This window comes from Lactuca virosa, chromosome 8, assembly GCF_052849685.1.
Source record: "Lactuca virosa cultivar CGN04683 chromosome 8, Lactuca_virosa_CGN04683_v6, whole genome shotgun sequence".
Taxonomy (NCBI): Eukaryota; Viridiplantae; Streptophyta; class Magnoliopsida; order Asterales; family Asteraceae; genus Lactuca; species Lactuca virosa.
Window position 1 is genome coordinate 179,078,241 of NC_136433.1, and position 16,223 is coordinate 179,094,463.

Here is a 16,223-nt window from a genome sequence, read left to right on the forward strand (position 1 = left end):
CTTAAATTGAATATCATCACAATGATTATATATGAAACACAACATAAACTTCACCATGCATTAATACATAACGATTGACATTGTTCACATCCAGTACATTGTTTAAATATTACATATCCATAGCATCAATTGTTCGAGTGTTTTCAAAACATAACATCCTAACATACTTGATATTACCCTTCAGCTTACCTGTTACCTGAGAATACAAGTTATTTTGAAAAACGTCAACATATGAAATGTTGGTGAGTTCATAAGCAGGGTTGTGATAAAAATGATTTGTGTAGTTTATAAAACCCAGAAAATCCGATATTTTCTGAAAAGACAATTGTTTACCAAATGGTGAAGATCCATAAGCTGGTGCATGAATGATTTCAAAATGTGTATAAATGGGAAGTTTTGCATTATAATTATTGAAATACAAGCGAGTGGTGTTGATTTCCTCGAAAAACCCGATGTTTTCCGATAACATAATATAATTGTTTCAAATTGCTATACCGCCACACAAGTGATTTTGATTACTTTTCCTTGATTACTCGGATAGTATTGGATTTATTTAATTTCGTGAGTCGTTATAACCATGCATAATAATGACTAGTTCGTCTGTCTTGGCATCCTAATGAACGCCGGAATTGATCTTCAGATTTTGTCACCCTATACTGGCCGAGTCTAACTGTAGCGAACAGCTGAGGTGTGGGGGAGTCACCCCCGTATAGATCTATACACAAACTCTCGCTCTCCCTCTAAGAGACTTTGATTATAACTACAGACTACGAACGACCCTTAGAGGTGTCGCCCGTTATTACTCACTTAATCCAAACGGAGTTGATTACTATTGATTAACGACCTGTATTTGTTTACTTGAATTGAAGGTAAGCCTAACAAACGAGGAGAAGAGGATTATAAAGTCCTGCTACTTACGTGTATTATTTAAGGTTGTTGGGGTATACGAAGGACACGTTGGCCTATTTCGCATTTGATTTATCTGGACCTTACTAGCAATGCTAATGGGCAACTGAGGCCCAATAGCACTTGAAAGCCATTGAGGGTCCCTTAAGCTTATAATTGGGTCACCGGAGGCCCAATAAACATTTATTTTTATCGTTGGGCTCAAAAGTTATGTTAATGGGTCACGTAGGCCCAATAAGCATGATTTGAGACTTTCAAGCCCAAATATTTGAATATTTACTTGTTTTAGGTATTGTATAATTGTTGGAAAGTTTGATTGAACGGTTGTTAATTCCGTATCGGCACGAGGCCGATCGGTTGTTTATAACGTTATTTGAAAATATATGTATATTCTTCATTCTATTTTCATAAGTTGGAATTTGGTATTCTTTTGACTCAAATATCTTAAAACCAAAATAATTGACTCAAAATATTGGTTTGACCCATTCAGCACTTCTTTAATAAAAACGACAATTTTAGTCCCTTATTTTTTAAAAAAGACATCTTAGGCCCTTAAACCATTTTCTTGACATTTTTGACCCATAGACTTGTTTAAAGGATGTTTTTAGTTCAAAATTTTACTCTTTGGCAGTTTCAGCCCCTCCAGTAAAGAGTTTTCCAGTTAAAGTCCACACTTTTCGCAACTTTTACAATTTTGGCCCAAAATCCAAAAAGTTTACATTTTTTATCCTTGTTTGGAAAAAAAAATCATTTTAATCCCTGAATTTGTTTTGTTTACCCCTTTTCCCCCTGTCTTGAGAATTTTACCATTTCAATCCCTTTGAAATTATATTTTTCGCAATTTTAGGCTCAATGGGCCGAAAAGCCCAAAAATTGGCCCATTAAGCTACAATTTTCATTTCTAGCCCTTTAAAGAGTATGATATTCATAAAAACATTTATTTTTACTGTTTTGACTCTTTTAGTCCTTAAGAAAACCGTGAATGACAACTTTCAACTCAACTTTTAATTGTTTGACAAATTTAGCCCAAAAATGAGTTTTATGTTGCATTTTGTTTATTATGACTTAAGCTAGAAACTTTTCTTGACTTGTTCTATAAAAAGTATATTAGATCATGTTTATTTCCTCTTTTGTGCCATAGATCTCGACATTTCTTCCCTTTTTGTTACATATTTACCACATAAACACATAAAATCACACATACATACATGAAATCATACATAACATACACATATATATAGATCTACACATTTTACTTGTATTCTCCCCCATAAAACTTATGAAAACTGAAAAGAGAGGGGTATGAACTCACCTTTTCTTGTGGATCTCGGTTTTGAAGAAGAAATGAAAGAAATTGGTGAGATTTTTCGGCCTAGCAAGTTTCTTGGAAGATCTTTGGCTTAGATGTGTTCTAAGAAGCAAGATCACGAATTTTGTATGAGTTAAGGGAGATTTTTGAGGTAATCAAGAAGTTAAAGTATGGATCAAACAACAACTTACCAAGGATTAGTGATATTAAGAAAAGATCTTCTTGTAGCCCCTTGTGAATCTCGAAATTTTGGAGGAAAAGTGAAGGAGTTCTAGAGTGAGTTTTGAAGAAACTTTGAAATGGTGATGGGGTGTGTGTGTTTTTAGGCCGAATTAAGAGGAGGGGAGAGAAGAGAGTGTGAATTGAGTTGACACGCATGGAAGTATGGGATTTGTGCATGGGTTTCCAATGGACAAATATGAGGTGGCATATAAAAGTCAACTCTTTCCCCCCCATTTTTGTAGTTGGGCCGAGAGAGGAAGAAGAAAGAAAGAATTTGGGGCCTTTTTGTGCTTAAATCCATATTATGGGTCCAATTGGATAGTTTTCGGCCTATTGGGCCTTTTAGAGTAATTCACGGCCCAATATACATCAAGGAATGAGTTTTATGGCCCATTAGGGCTAATTAGATTTGTTATGGCCCAATAAGGGTATTTTATTTCATTCTAGGCCCATTATGGCCCAAAATGTTAAAATAAATGAAAGTGGGTCCAATTAGAACCCATATAAGAGTTCTAAGCCCAAAATAGTCAAATTGGAAGCTTATTGGTCCATTAGGCCCAATAAGAAAATTCCTAGTCCAAAATGGACTTGAACCGAGATTTTTAGGGTTTCCAACCTTTTGTTGACTATTTGAATGTTTGTATAGAGTATTTGATGAAATTTTGTGGTCATTGAATAAGCACCATACATGTTTTCAAGTTTTAGTTACAATGTTATCCTTGTTAAGGGTTTTACAAAGCATCAGAATTCCTAGTTGTGACATCATCCCCCCGTTAGAGGGAATTTCGTCCCGGAATTCTTTTTGAAGCTAGATTTGAAATTGCGAGAATAGGTGAGGGTACTTCTGCTTCATCTGGTCTTCGCGTTCCCATGTGAATTCTGGTCCACGTTTCGCGTTCCACCGAACTTTCACAATCGGAATGCGACTTTGCTTAGTACGCTTAACATCTTTGTCCATGATTTCGACTGGTTCTTCGATGAACAGGAGATTCTCGTTGATTTCAATTTCTTCTAATGGAATGACGAGAGTTTCGTCGGATAAGCACTTCTTTAAATTGGAAACATGGAACACGTGGTGTACACTGCTGAGCTCAGCGGGAAGCTGCAGTCTATAAGCCACTGGACCTATTCGGGCAAGAATCTCGAAGGGTCCAATGTATCGAGGGTTTAGTTTTCCCCGCTTCCCAAAACGAATCACCCCTTTCCAGGGAGAGACCTTTAATAACACCCTATCCCCGACTTTAAATTCCAAGGGATTTCGCCGCTTATCGGCATAGCTCTTTTGTCTGTCTCGTGATGATTGCAGTCGGGCCCTGATCTGAATTATCTTCTCGGTCGTTTCGCGTATGATTTCCGGTCCTGTTAATGCATTGTCTGGTGTTTGTCCTTTTTCTAGCTGAGTGTCTCCTACCTCAGCCCAACACAACGGTGATCTACATCTACGCCCATACAATGCCTCGAAAGGAGCAACTTTGATGATTGAGTGATAACTGTTGTTGTACGAGAATTCGATCAAAGGCAAGTGGGTATCCCACGACCTTTCAAAGTCTATCACACATGCGCGAAGCATATCTTCTAGCGTTTGAATGGTTCGCTCGCTTTGACCATCCGTTTGTGGGTGGTAGGCAGTGCTCATGTCAAGTTGTGTTCCCATAGCTTTCTGAAGCGATTGCCAAAAGCGTGAAGTAAACCTACTATCTCTATCCGAGATGATAGATATTGGCACTCCGTGGAGTCTCACGATTTCCTTGATATAGATCCTTGTCAGTCGTTCCATCTTGTATGATTCTTTTATCGGCAGGAAATGGACGGATTTTGTCAACCTATCAACTATTACCCATATGGTATCCAAACCATCGTTCGTCTTGGGTAGTTTGGTCACAAAGTCCATAGTAATCCTTTCCCACTTCCACTCGGGAATTACTGGTTGTTGTAGTAATCCCGAGGGCTTCTGATATTCCACCTTTACTTTAGCACATGTGAGGCACTTGCTAACATAAGTGGCAATTTCTGCCTTCATGTTAGGCCACCAATAATGTTGCTTGACATCCAAGTACATTTTATCTGAACCCGGATGGATGGAGTATCGTGTCTTGTGGGCTTCATTCATGACTACTTCTTTGAATCCCCTAAATTTGGGGACCCAAATGCGGTTCATGAAGTAATATGCTCCATCGTCCTTCACTTCGAAATTCTTTTCCATTCCACGTAACGCTTCGCTTGTTTTGTTTTCTGCTTTCATGGCATCGAACTGGGCTGCTCTGATTTGAGAGGTCAGGTGGGATTGGATGGTTATGGAGAGAGTCTTCAAACGACGATTTGAGTATTCTTTTCGACTCAAGGCATCAGCTACTACGTTAGCTTTACCTGGGTGGTACTTAATCTCGCACTCATAATCGTTCAGTAGTTCAACCCATCTTCGTTGCCTCATGTTTAACTCCTTTTGATTTAAAATATGTTGGAGACTCTTGTGGCCAGTGAAAATGGTGCACTTCATACCGTAAAGGTAGTGCCTCCAAATCTTCAAGGCGAAGACCACAGCTCCTAATTCAAGATCATGGGTGGTATAATTCACCTCGTGGGTCTTTAGTTGCCGGGACGCATAAGCTATCACCTTTCCACGCTGCATGAGTACATAGCCTAAACCCTGATTCAACACATCACAGTAAACTACAAAAGTCCTCTGTTCCCTCTGGTAGTGATAATACCGGTGCACTGCAGAGTGCTTGCTTCAGAGTTCGGAATGCAGGTTCTTGCTTATCCGTCCATTCAAAGGGTACACCCTTTTGCGTAAGCAAGGAAAGTGGCTTGGCTGTTTTGGAGAAGTTCTGAATGAACCTCCTGTAATAGCCTGCGAGACCTAAAAATTGACGAATTTATGTGGGTGTCGTTGGGATTGCCCATCCTTCGATGGCTTTGACCTTAGAAGGATCCACATGTATCCCTTCTTGACTAACAATATGACCTAAAAAGTTCACACTACGGAGCCAGAACTCACACTTAGAGAGTTTTGCGTATAGTTTTTCGGTTCTTAGGGTTTCTAAGATTTGGCGGAGATGTCGGCCATGCTCCTCTTCGCTTCGAGAATAGACTAGGATATCGTCGATGAAAACGATGACAAAGTTGTCAAGGAATGGTCGGCAGCTTCGATTCATTAGGTCCATGAATGCGGCAGGGGCATTCGTTAGACCGAAGGGCATTACGACAAATTCATAATGTCCATAACGAGTTCGGAAGGCGGTTTTGGGGATATCCTCCTCCCGGACTTTGAGTTGATGGTATCCGGATCGCAGATCTATCTTAGAGAAGTAACTTGCTCCTTGGAGTTGGTCAAATAGATCGTCGATTCTCGGAAGTGGATAGCGATTTTTGATAGTGAGCTTATTAAGTTCCCTGTAGTCAATACACATCCTAAAGGTACCATCTTTCTTCTTAGCAAAGAGAACCGGAGCTCCCCAAGGTGAGAAACTAGGTCGGATGAATCCTTTGTCCAAAAGTTCGCTGAGTTGACTGGACAACTCTTGCATTTCCTCAGGAGCCAATCTGTAGGGCGATTTGGCGATGGGTGTAGCTCCTAGCACGAGGTCAATTCGGAACTCGACTTGTCTTTCTGGGGGTATCCCCGGAAGATCTTCAGGAAAGACATCCGGGAAATCGCAAGCCACAGGGATGTTTCGAATATTGACCTCTTCTTTGGACTTATCCACTATATGAGCTAGAAACGTCAAGTCCTTCTTTCATAGACACTTTTGTGCCTTAACACACGAGATGAGACGAAGGTTCGTGCTGAGTTTGTCTCCGTATATAGTTATGGTTTCATGATTTAGGAGGTGAAGGCGAATGGCCTTCTCGTGACACATAATTTCAGCATGGTGGGGGCTTCACCAGTCCATGCCGATAATCACATCAAAACTCCTAATGGATACAGGCATTAGGTTTATTTGAAAGACGTGATGGTTCAAGGTCAGGGTACATCCGATGTAGACTTCCCCAGTGGATTCTGTTTTCCCATTAGCCATTTCCACTGTAAAGGTTTCATTAAGCTTTTGGGGTTGTTGTTTTAACAAGTGTTTGAATTTATTACTCACAAAGCTTCGTTCTGCCCCGGTATCAAATAGGATGCATGCATAAGTGTAGTTTAGGAGAAACGTACCGGTGACAACAGCGGGATCCTGAACCGCTTCTCCCTGACCCATGGTCAGCACTCTTCCTGTTCCTCCATTCCCAGGGTTGTTGATGTTGGGGCAGTTTCGACGGAAATGCCCAGTCTTTCCACATCCATAGCAGGTGTGGCTTGGTCCTGCATTGTTGCCGCTGTTGTTGGTGTTGTTGTTGTTGCGGTTGTTGTTGTTGTTGTTGTTTTTTCCTTGCTGCTGGTTCTGGGGAGGATAGGTCCTGCAATATTTTGCCGTGTGACCCTTCCGATTGCAACTGGTACAATGCATCTCCCTGCATTCGCCATTATGATGGAGACTGCACTTGTTGCACTTTGGGAGATTCCCGGAATACTGCCTAGGGGCACTTGGATTAGCTGAGACTGGAGCATGTGGTGTAGAGGGAACTTGGGTGGTTGCAGCATTGACTGTCACTGTTTGTTGCTTCTTTGACGACTCTGCAATATTTTGCCGTGTGACCCTTCCGATTGCAACTGGTACAATGCATCTCCCTGCATTCGCCATTATGATGGAGACTGCACTTGTTGCACTTTGGGAGATTCCCGGAATACTGCCTAGGGGCACTTGGATTAGCTGAGACTGGAGCATGTGGTGTAGAGGGAACTTGGGTGGTTGCAGCATTGACTGTCACTGTTTGTTGCTTCTTTGACGACTCCAAGCCTTGTCGTCCCTTTCTCTTGTTATCCTTTCCTTTCTTGTTGTCACTCTCCTTCTTGCCTTCAGTTTCCCTCGGCTTCTCGCCCTTCTTGTTGTTGTGGGCGTACAGTTTCTTAGCCAACCTCTTGGCACTGTCGAAGGTTTCAGGATTTGCAGCTATCACATTTCCTTGAATTGGGGAGGTTAATCCCCAGATGAATCGTTCGATTTTCTTTCCCTCTGAAGTAATCATGCCAGGACACAACAGTGACAGTTCGCTAAACCTTGATATGTATGCATCTATGTCGGAGTTTCAGACGGTGAGATTCCATAACTCTTGCTCCATTTTCTGGATTTCGCCTCGCGGGCAGTACTCGGCCATCAGCATTTCTTTCAACTCCGCCCATGGAATGGCGTTGGCTACGGGGAGAGTCATGGCCTCTACATGTCCATTCCACCATGTGAGAGCTTGGTCAACGAATGTGCATGCAGCAAACTTCACTTTCATCTCCTCGGGGCATTCGCATATCTCAAATACCGATTCCACATTCTCAATCCATCTCTTTAGGGTTATCATTCCACCCGTGCCATTAAAGGTTCGTGGCTTGGCATTGGTGAAGTCCTTGTAAGAGCATGTCTTGGTAGGTCCTTGATTTATTCCGTTGTTCGAACTTCTAGCCCCTTGTCCATTGCCTCCACCATTGTTCCCTCGGTGGATTTGCGCCATGGCTGCGGTGACCGCAGCAGATACAGCTGCTTGGAATGCAGCTGAGTTGACTTCGGGTGGGGTTAGTCTAGGGTTTCCACGGGTTGGTCGTTGAGGCATCTTTCTATCATTGAACGGAAAGATGTTGAGTGCCTATGATTTTTGTGAGATTGTGGTCCTATAAACTAGTTGTATTGCATGTACTTAAGTGGTTTCACATGTTAACATACAATCATGGATACATAACACATAACAGATAACAACATCACAATAGAACACATATATTTTTCCATTAATAATATCCGTACTTTGATACATGAAAATTTGCTCGAAAGAGCATACATAAGTGGTGCAAGTTCGGCAGCGTAACGACTCTATGAGTAGTGTAATCACTTAAACATAGAGTCGATGGTACATAGCATGGATCATATAAGCATAATACTAAAGACGGATATGACTAGTCCTAGTCATGGTGGGATGTGCCAGGGGGTGGTGCTGAGGAAGTGGACGCTCCCTGAAGGCGAGCCACCTGTCGTTCCGCGTCTCGGAGTTGAGTCTCCCACCTTACCTGCCTCATGTGGAACTCTCGGATAACCTCTCGCGTCTCCTGTTCTGCACGCTCAACTCTAGTCCGCATCTGGTGCATCTGATCGGCGGTGCTCTGAGCTAGGTCGCCAGTGTTCCGCAATCGTCTCACCACAGGGACCATTTCTGCAGTTTTATCTTTTTACCAAATTACAAGGACCAATTATGCAAATTTTCTTTTTCATTCTATTGAATTCTTTTAATTAATTCTTTTTTAACTTCTTTCTTATTGCATTATTTTTTTTATTAGATTATTATATATTAATAAATATTATTACTAATATATCCACTAATTTGTTTGTGAATTCTAAATAATTTGTTATTAGTTCATAATACTAATTATCAGATTGTTTAAAGAATTTCAAAAGTACTTTGTGTATGTTTTAACATGTGTATTATGAAAGAAAACGAGAACCAAGAACCCCCACCAGGATTTAGTGCATGTGGAGACACATATTTTCCATTCCATGAGGCAAAAAAATTCTTTTAATTCGGTTGGAATCAACCATTCCATTCCCTCCCCAATTCCATTATACTAAAGTGTTTGTCCGGACAAAAGATCCTTAATTTTAAATTCCGTGACTGCAGAACGCATGGAATTTGGGACACAATCCTCCAAATTCAATCAATTCCATTTCTCCATATCACAACTGAACATTACCATCCGGTGAAACCCCTTTCCCGTACAAAACAATATACCATCACAGAATCCGTCAGATGTCCCATCCTCTTCACCTTCACCATTAATGAAGCAAACTTCTTCCTTCTGTGCCTATAACGACTCTTCAGCCATCACTAAATGTACAAATTAAGAAATGTTGGAATCCCTTTGCTTCAACCATTAAAACAATAGCAGGAATAAAAAATGTTGATTTGCATACAACCCAACCATGTCCTCAATAAGACGCATGTGAAGCCACATATTTTCCGTAACGAAATCCGACAAACATACTACACATTTAAATGGTGCATATATATAAAACCATAAAGATTTCATTCAATTTGAAAAAAATGTGAAAAAATGAAACTTCATCATTCAACACTACTGCACATACCTAGATTGAATCCATAGAATGCATTTGACACACCACCAACAATAGAGTTAGCCAATCTGAGTTGTGAGCAAGAGACATGAAAAGAAGACATTTTAAATTGACATGGGAAGAAACTTTGTGAACAAACAGAACTTTATGTGCAGTAATATTGCATTGTCATTCCAAACAGAACATAAAACCATATGTGATTCCAGTTAAGTAAATAAAAGTATGTTAAAGAATCTTTTAAGAATGAAGCAAACAGTCGAGAGAGAGAGAGAGAGAGAGAGAGAGAGAATTAATGGTATCCGATTCAAATTAATTTGGAAAAGATTGGGTTCCTGATTTCTTGGAATTAACTTCCTCATTTGTTGAAGATTTATTGCGGATATTATGGGATGACTCCTAATGAGAAACAAAGAAATCCTAACAGTAAAACAATTGAGCGGGAAAATAAGAAATTGGCGATACATTAGGACGACACAGAAATAGATGTAGATATCTTGAGAACTCACGTTGCTATCCTCCACTGCGTCTTCTCCAATCCTCCGAGCCTGCATATTTTCATAACTCACATTCATATCCATTGAGTCTTCTACAAGCCAACGTCCTTTGCTGCACAACGTTTCAGGTGTTTCCTTTTGTTGCGTAGCCCTCGAATTGAAACTTGAACATAGAATCCATCATCAACCTTATGATCAACAAAAAACCACTCGGCAAGAAATTACACCATTGAACTTTGACCATAAACCTTTAAATCGTGTACTTTACTTCGTTTTCTTACTTTTGCCACTTGCCAGTGGGTAGAGAGCTAGTAATGAGATGGACGAAAGCTTTCTATGCTTAACAAAATTGAAAACGTGTTGTAGTATTTACCGTGTATAATTGTAAATTTGTAACTTTCTTTTCTTTTCCTTTCTACTCCAGAACACATAACATGTTTACTTTCTTATCATTTTTTGTTTCAAACTGGGGAGCACAAAAATAAACATATATTTCCTTTTCCCTCCCTTATTTTGTCTTTTCCCCCTTTCTCTTCTTTTCTTTCCTTTATTGAAATCGGAAACACATCGTTGGAATCTTGCATCATGATCATATAGGATAAAAGGTGTGTTTGAAAAGGTGTCCCCCTAATGGTTTGGGGGTTCAAGTCCTGTCATGGTAAAAAAGAGTAGTTTAGGAGTAGGATAGAGAAGGTGTGTTTGTTAGTTGTTCAAAAAAATGTTCAAAGTAATTAACTTTCACAAATTGCTACATATTCCTAATGGCTACTATGAATGCTATTGCTATTAAATTAGACAATCGTGAGCAGACATCACAAACTCATTGCCTTATTGCTTGTTTCTATTTGAACCTGTTCAGTATAATGGCGAGTTGGGAAGATGGAGCACCAGCAATAGGCATCGACTTGGGCACCACTTACTCTTGTGTTGCAGTATGGAAACATAATCGAATTGAGATCATACCAAATGATCAAGGCAATCGAACGACACCATCTTGTGTTGCTTTCACTGATTCTCAACGCCTCATTGGTGATGGTGCCAAGAATCAAATTGCAAGGAACCCTGCTAATACTATTATATTCAGTCAGTTACAACTTTCTCTATATGATTTAATAACTCACTTTTTTTCACACTTTTATTGCATGGCTGATATGCTTAAGTTATGGAATTCTAGATGCAAAAAGGTTGATCGGCAGGAGGTTCAGTGAAGTCATGGTGCAGGCAGACATAAAGCTAATGCCATTTAGGGTCATAGAAGGGCCTAGCGACATGCCAAAAGTTGTTGTTACGCACAAGGGTCATGAACAACAATTTTATATGGAGGAAATTTCATCAATGGTTCTATCCAAGATGAAAGAGATTGTAGAGGCGTATATTGGTGGCACAGTGAAAAATGTTGTAATCACTGTCCCTGCTTATTTCAATGATTGTCAGCGTCAAGCAACCAAGGATGCTGCTACTATTGCTGGCCTAAATGTCCTTCGCATGATCAATGAGCCAACAGCAGCTGCAATTGCTTATGGTGTAGACAATAAGTTTGGTGGAAATGGAAAGAAGAATGTGCTTATCTTTGATCTTGGTGGTGGCACCTTTGATGTCTCTCTTCTCACCATTGATGGAGTGGGTAAGTTTGAGGTGAAGGCTGTTGCTGGTGACACTCATTTGGGTGGTGAGGATTTTGATAATCGTATGGTTAATTATTGTATTGAGGATTTTAAGAAGAAATGGAACAAGGATTTAACCAGAAACGAAAGAGCACTAGGAAGGTTAAAAGTTGCCTGTGAAAAAGCAAAGAGAATTCTTTCATATGATACTCAAGTTTCTGTTTAACTAGATGTGCTGCTGGATGGGATTGACTTTTCTATGAAGATTACTCGTGCCAAATTTGAGGAGCTAAATATGAGTTTCTTTACGGAGTGTATCAAGCAAGTGGAGAAATGTTTAGTGGATGCTAATCTGAACAAAGGTAGTGTAGATGAGGTAATTCTTGTTGGTGGATCAACTAGGATACAAAAGGTCCAAAGTATGTTACAAGAGTTCTTTGATGGGAAGGAGCTATGCAAGAGCATCAACCCTGATGAAGCTGTAGCTTATGGGGCGGCAGTTATGGCTTCCAATTTATGTGGTCAGGCTAACAAGATGATAAAGGAGTTGGTGCTATTGGATGTCACTCCCTTGTCCCTTGGTACAGAGGTAGATGGGGATATTATGAGTGTTATAATCCCAAGGAACACTCCTATACCAACCAAGAAGACAGACACTTTTATAACAGTCTATGACAACCAATCTTCTATGGAGACAATGGTGTACCAAGGTGAACGGACTAGATCTACTGATAACTTCTTGTTGGGATCTTTTATAATTTCAGGAATTCCACCTGCTCCTAAAGGAGTCTCAGTAGTAGAGGATTGCTTTGAAATAGATGTTAATGGTATCCTTACAGTTACATCTAAGGTAGTATCCACTGGTAAGACCGAAAAACTTACTGTTACCAATCTTAGTGGGAGATTGTCAAAGCATGAGATAGAGAAAATGATGAAAGATGCTGAGAAGTTCAAACTTGAGGACCAAGAGTTCAAGAGTAAAGCTGAAGCATACAATGCCTTGGAGGAGTGCATATATGACTTGGAGAATAAGATTAAAGGAGAAGATTTGCCCTCAAAGGATTTGAAGAGCCTACATAATGCAATTGTTGATACAAAGGAATGGCTTTCTACTGGTAAAGTTGCAGATGTTTGATGAAATTGAGCGTAAGAAGGGGATCCTGGAGTTCATACCCAAACTTGCATTTTCTAACTAATTCCATACAATACTTACTAGGATGTGTGCTGAATTTTGGGATCAGAATTCTGTGATGTACTGAAGCAGATGTTTTTCAACTTGCTGCATTTTAGTTCAAACCCAAAGGAATCAAACCAAATGCTCTAGATCAATCAAAGATTTAAACACAAAATGCTCAAATAAAGCTTTGTCGCAACTGAAGTTCATATTACTGGTTTCAAAAAATGTCCTAAAATGTGTTAATTGGTAATTACAAATTGTGATACAAGCTTGAGGAGATTGTAATTAGAACTATTCCAAATCAACTAACAGGATTTCAGGAAGTGAGGACTACCATTCATCCATGTTAGAGAATCCCAATAGTTTAGTCAAAAATTTGAATTGATGAGATTTATACACACTGCATTTAAAGTAGTGTGAGAATCCCAATCGGGAGCTTTTCTAATAAACTTACTAGAAAAGCTTCCCATTGGGATTCTCTAACATGTATCAAAATGTTTTAAAGTAGTGTGAGTAATTATATTTCCAACCGAGTGTTTTTTAGTCGTATGTTGTTTTTTATGGGAAAGGTTAAACCAATTTCAACCACATAAGTCGTTGCTACAGGTCAATATTTGTATGGTAGCATAAATTATTTATTAACCATGCATCTAAGAACAAAAAAATTATGACAACATTTTTGTGTTTATAGTTTGCATGGAACATATGGAGAATGTTCAGGCCAATGTCACATAGTTCAAGGTATGGTCCGGTATGGGAACAGGGAACGGGAACGTGATTCATGAGGTTGGGCGTATCGGGTACCAGGGTTTTGGGGGGGTAGGTTCATTTCAGTACGGTGTACCATTGGTCCCGATACGGTGTATCTGTTTTTAAAACACATATTTAGCAATAATTTACTTATAAACATAATTTCCAGCAAAATATTTTATTTAGAAGCAGAATTCCAGCAATATATGTTTATAAACTCAATTCCAACAACATTTTTCATGATTCCATAATTCATAATACCAAAAACACATATTGTAAAGATTGCATGCTGGAAATCAAAACAGGAACAGTTTTCTAACAACTTAAAAACAGAAAACAGGAAGAGTAAACAAACAAAAACAGAAATGTAACATGTCAATCAACCCACAGCCTTTTTCCTTGTCGATTCTCCACATTTTCTTCATCTAAATTCTCCCAAACCATGTCATCTAATCGTGAACTTGAGCCTTCAATATAAGTGCTTTTGGGATTGATGTCCCACTTTTTGTGTGGGCCGGATTCGTATGATTTGTGGAAACGAGATAGGAGTTGAATATTGGAGTGAATGTAAACCAATTTATCGGCTATTTTCTCATTCAGCTGGTTTCTTTTCACATTATGAATATAAGAATAAGTACTCCAATTCCTTTCCGCAGAAGAGCTACTAATAAGTTGTGAAAGTACCTTCTTTGCCACCAAGGCCAAATCAGGGGTTTCGGATCCATAGGTTGACCACCAATCTATTGGATCCATTGTCAAAGCATCTGTTTGTGTTTCCGGCATAGAGTAGATACCTTTCTTCATATGGAATGTTACGAATTTCTCTCGTAACAATCGACCCTCCTCTTCATTTTCATTTTCAGAAATTCTATTGAAGGATTCCATGACACCATGCATAACATCTTTGTCTATATTTGGTGGTTTCCTTTGCATACCACCGGGTGCCATTTTTTGAAGATATTGTCTATCATAAAATCGTGGGTTTAATGCTAACCCCAAACAATGTAGTGGGATATTCATCTTCTCCCACCTAGTTAAAATTATCTTCTCCACTTGTTGGTAATAGCTAGCATAAGTACTTTCTTGCATTATGTCTTTAATTTCACCCATCATATTATCCATCCTCTCATTGACCTCACCCGTTTTAGGGCCTTCACCATCACAAAACTTTATAAGAAGAAAGATGGGTTTAGTGATAGCCAAAACACTTTCAACATCGTCCCAAAACGAATCATCTTTAATAGTACCACACTCCTTTGCCCCATTAATTCTCGTATTTTCATCCCCACATTTAACCCAATCTCTCCAAGAATTAAGGACTATAGTTGTGGCAAAAGCCTCCCTACACTCCATAATTCTTTTTAAAAGAATATATATTGTGAAGCAGACCGAGTTTTAGCCACCTTCAATAAATCTAGTTTTCAATTTTCATGAAACATCGACAAGGCATGAGTGTGGTTAATCAAGTATTTCACAATTGCTTTTCCCCTCCTATAGGTATCACTCATCCAATAAAATTATTGTGTCATATCTTTAAAAATCAAGTTTAAACTATGAATACAACAAGGTGACCATAAGATATGTTTGAATACCTTTTCGATCTCGCGTCCGACGGCTTCGCAGTTAGTCACGTTGTCCGTCACCACTTGTAATACATTACTTGGACCAACGACTTCAATTGCTCCTCTTAGAAACTTGGAAATTGCCACTCCCGTTTTCTCGACCTCCGAATAATCTTCTGCATACATGAACACCGCACCATGAGCATTGACAGAAACAACATTGAGAAGTGGCTTATGTTTGACATTAGACCACCCATCTGAATTAATAGATGCACATTGATTATACCAAGTATCTTTCTCTTGTATTAGTTCTTTATCAATATCTCTCACACGCTCATCTAGCAAGACGGTTCTTGCTTTTTCACTAGATGGAGGTTTATATCCATTCGGTGACTTCTTAATGGCTTGTATCATTTCAATGAATTGAGGATTATGCAATACATTGAATGGGATACCATTAGCACACAAGCATCTCATGATTTTCATGTCCACCATATTACGCTCCAGGACAAAGCTTCCTTAAGTTGATTTTTGATGCTGATTTTTTTTTGAAAGGATTGAATTTTTTAAAGTTCTTGACACACCTCTGCTCTCGACTTCTTTCACCTTGCTCGAAAATCGTTGTGGCTTGGACGAATCTTTAATCATAGTTTGACATCTTCTAGTTTATATCGGCCTCCCATCTTGAGCACCAAAGAAATGCATATGAATACTAGTATATGAGCTTGTATATTTCACTTTGCAATGCTTACAAATCCACTACTTTGATCCACCAACATTCTTACTAGTACCTGAACAAACCATAGTCACTTCTTCCAGAAGAGGTTTCCCAACTTCTTTATATTGTTTTTTTCTTCCTGATGCAATTACACCTACTAGTATGTCATCCACACCAATGTCAACAAAATTTTATGGTGGTTCTATTTCACTCTCTGATAAATGAATACTAGTGCCAAAAACTGTAACACCCAGACGCCAAGTATTTTCCATTTAAACCCCTTAATATGAAATATGATGAAAAATTGGTCCCAAAGCCCCATTATGGGAGTCACGA

General features: G+C 39.3%; 1 protein-coding gene and 1 pseudogene across 1 annotated transcript; one reads left to right on the forward strand and one right to left on the reverse strand.

The window, feature by feature from the left end:
• The first annotated feature begins 10,939 nt into the window (after window positions 1–10,939).
• On the forward strand, window positions 10,940–12,815 carry LOC145131098 (heat shock cognate 70 kDa protein-like; annotated as a pseudogene).
• Window positions 12,816–13,982: 1,167 nt separating this feature from the next.
• LOC145131099 (uncharacterized) lies at window positions 13,983–14,960 on the reverse strand. Its single transcript, XM_079065834.1, has one exon. The coding sequence runs from the start codon at window positions 14,958–14,960 to the stop codon at window positions 13,983–13,985; it is 978 nt and encodes a 325-aa protein (XP_078921960.1).
• Between the last annotated feature and the right edge of the window lie 1,263 nt (window positions 14,961–16,223).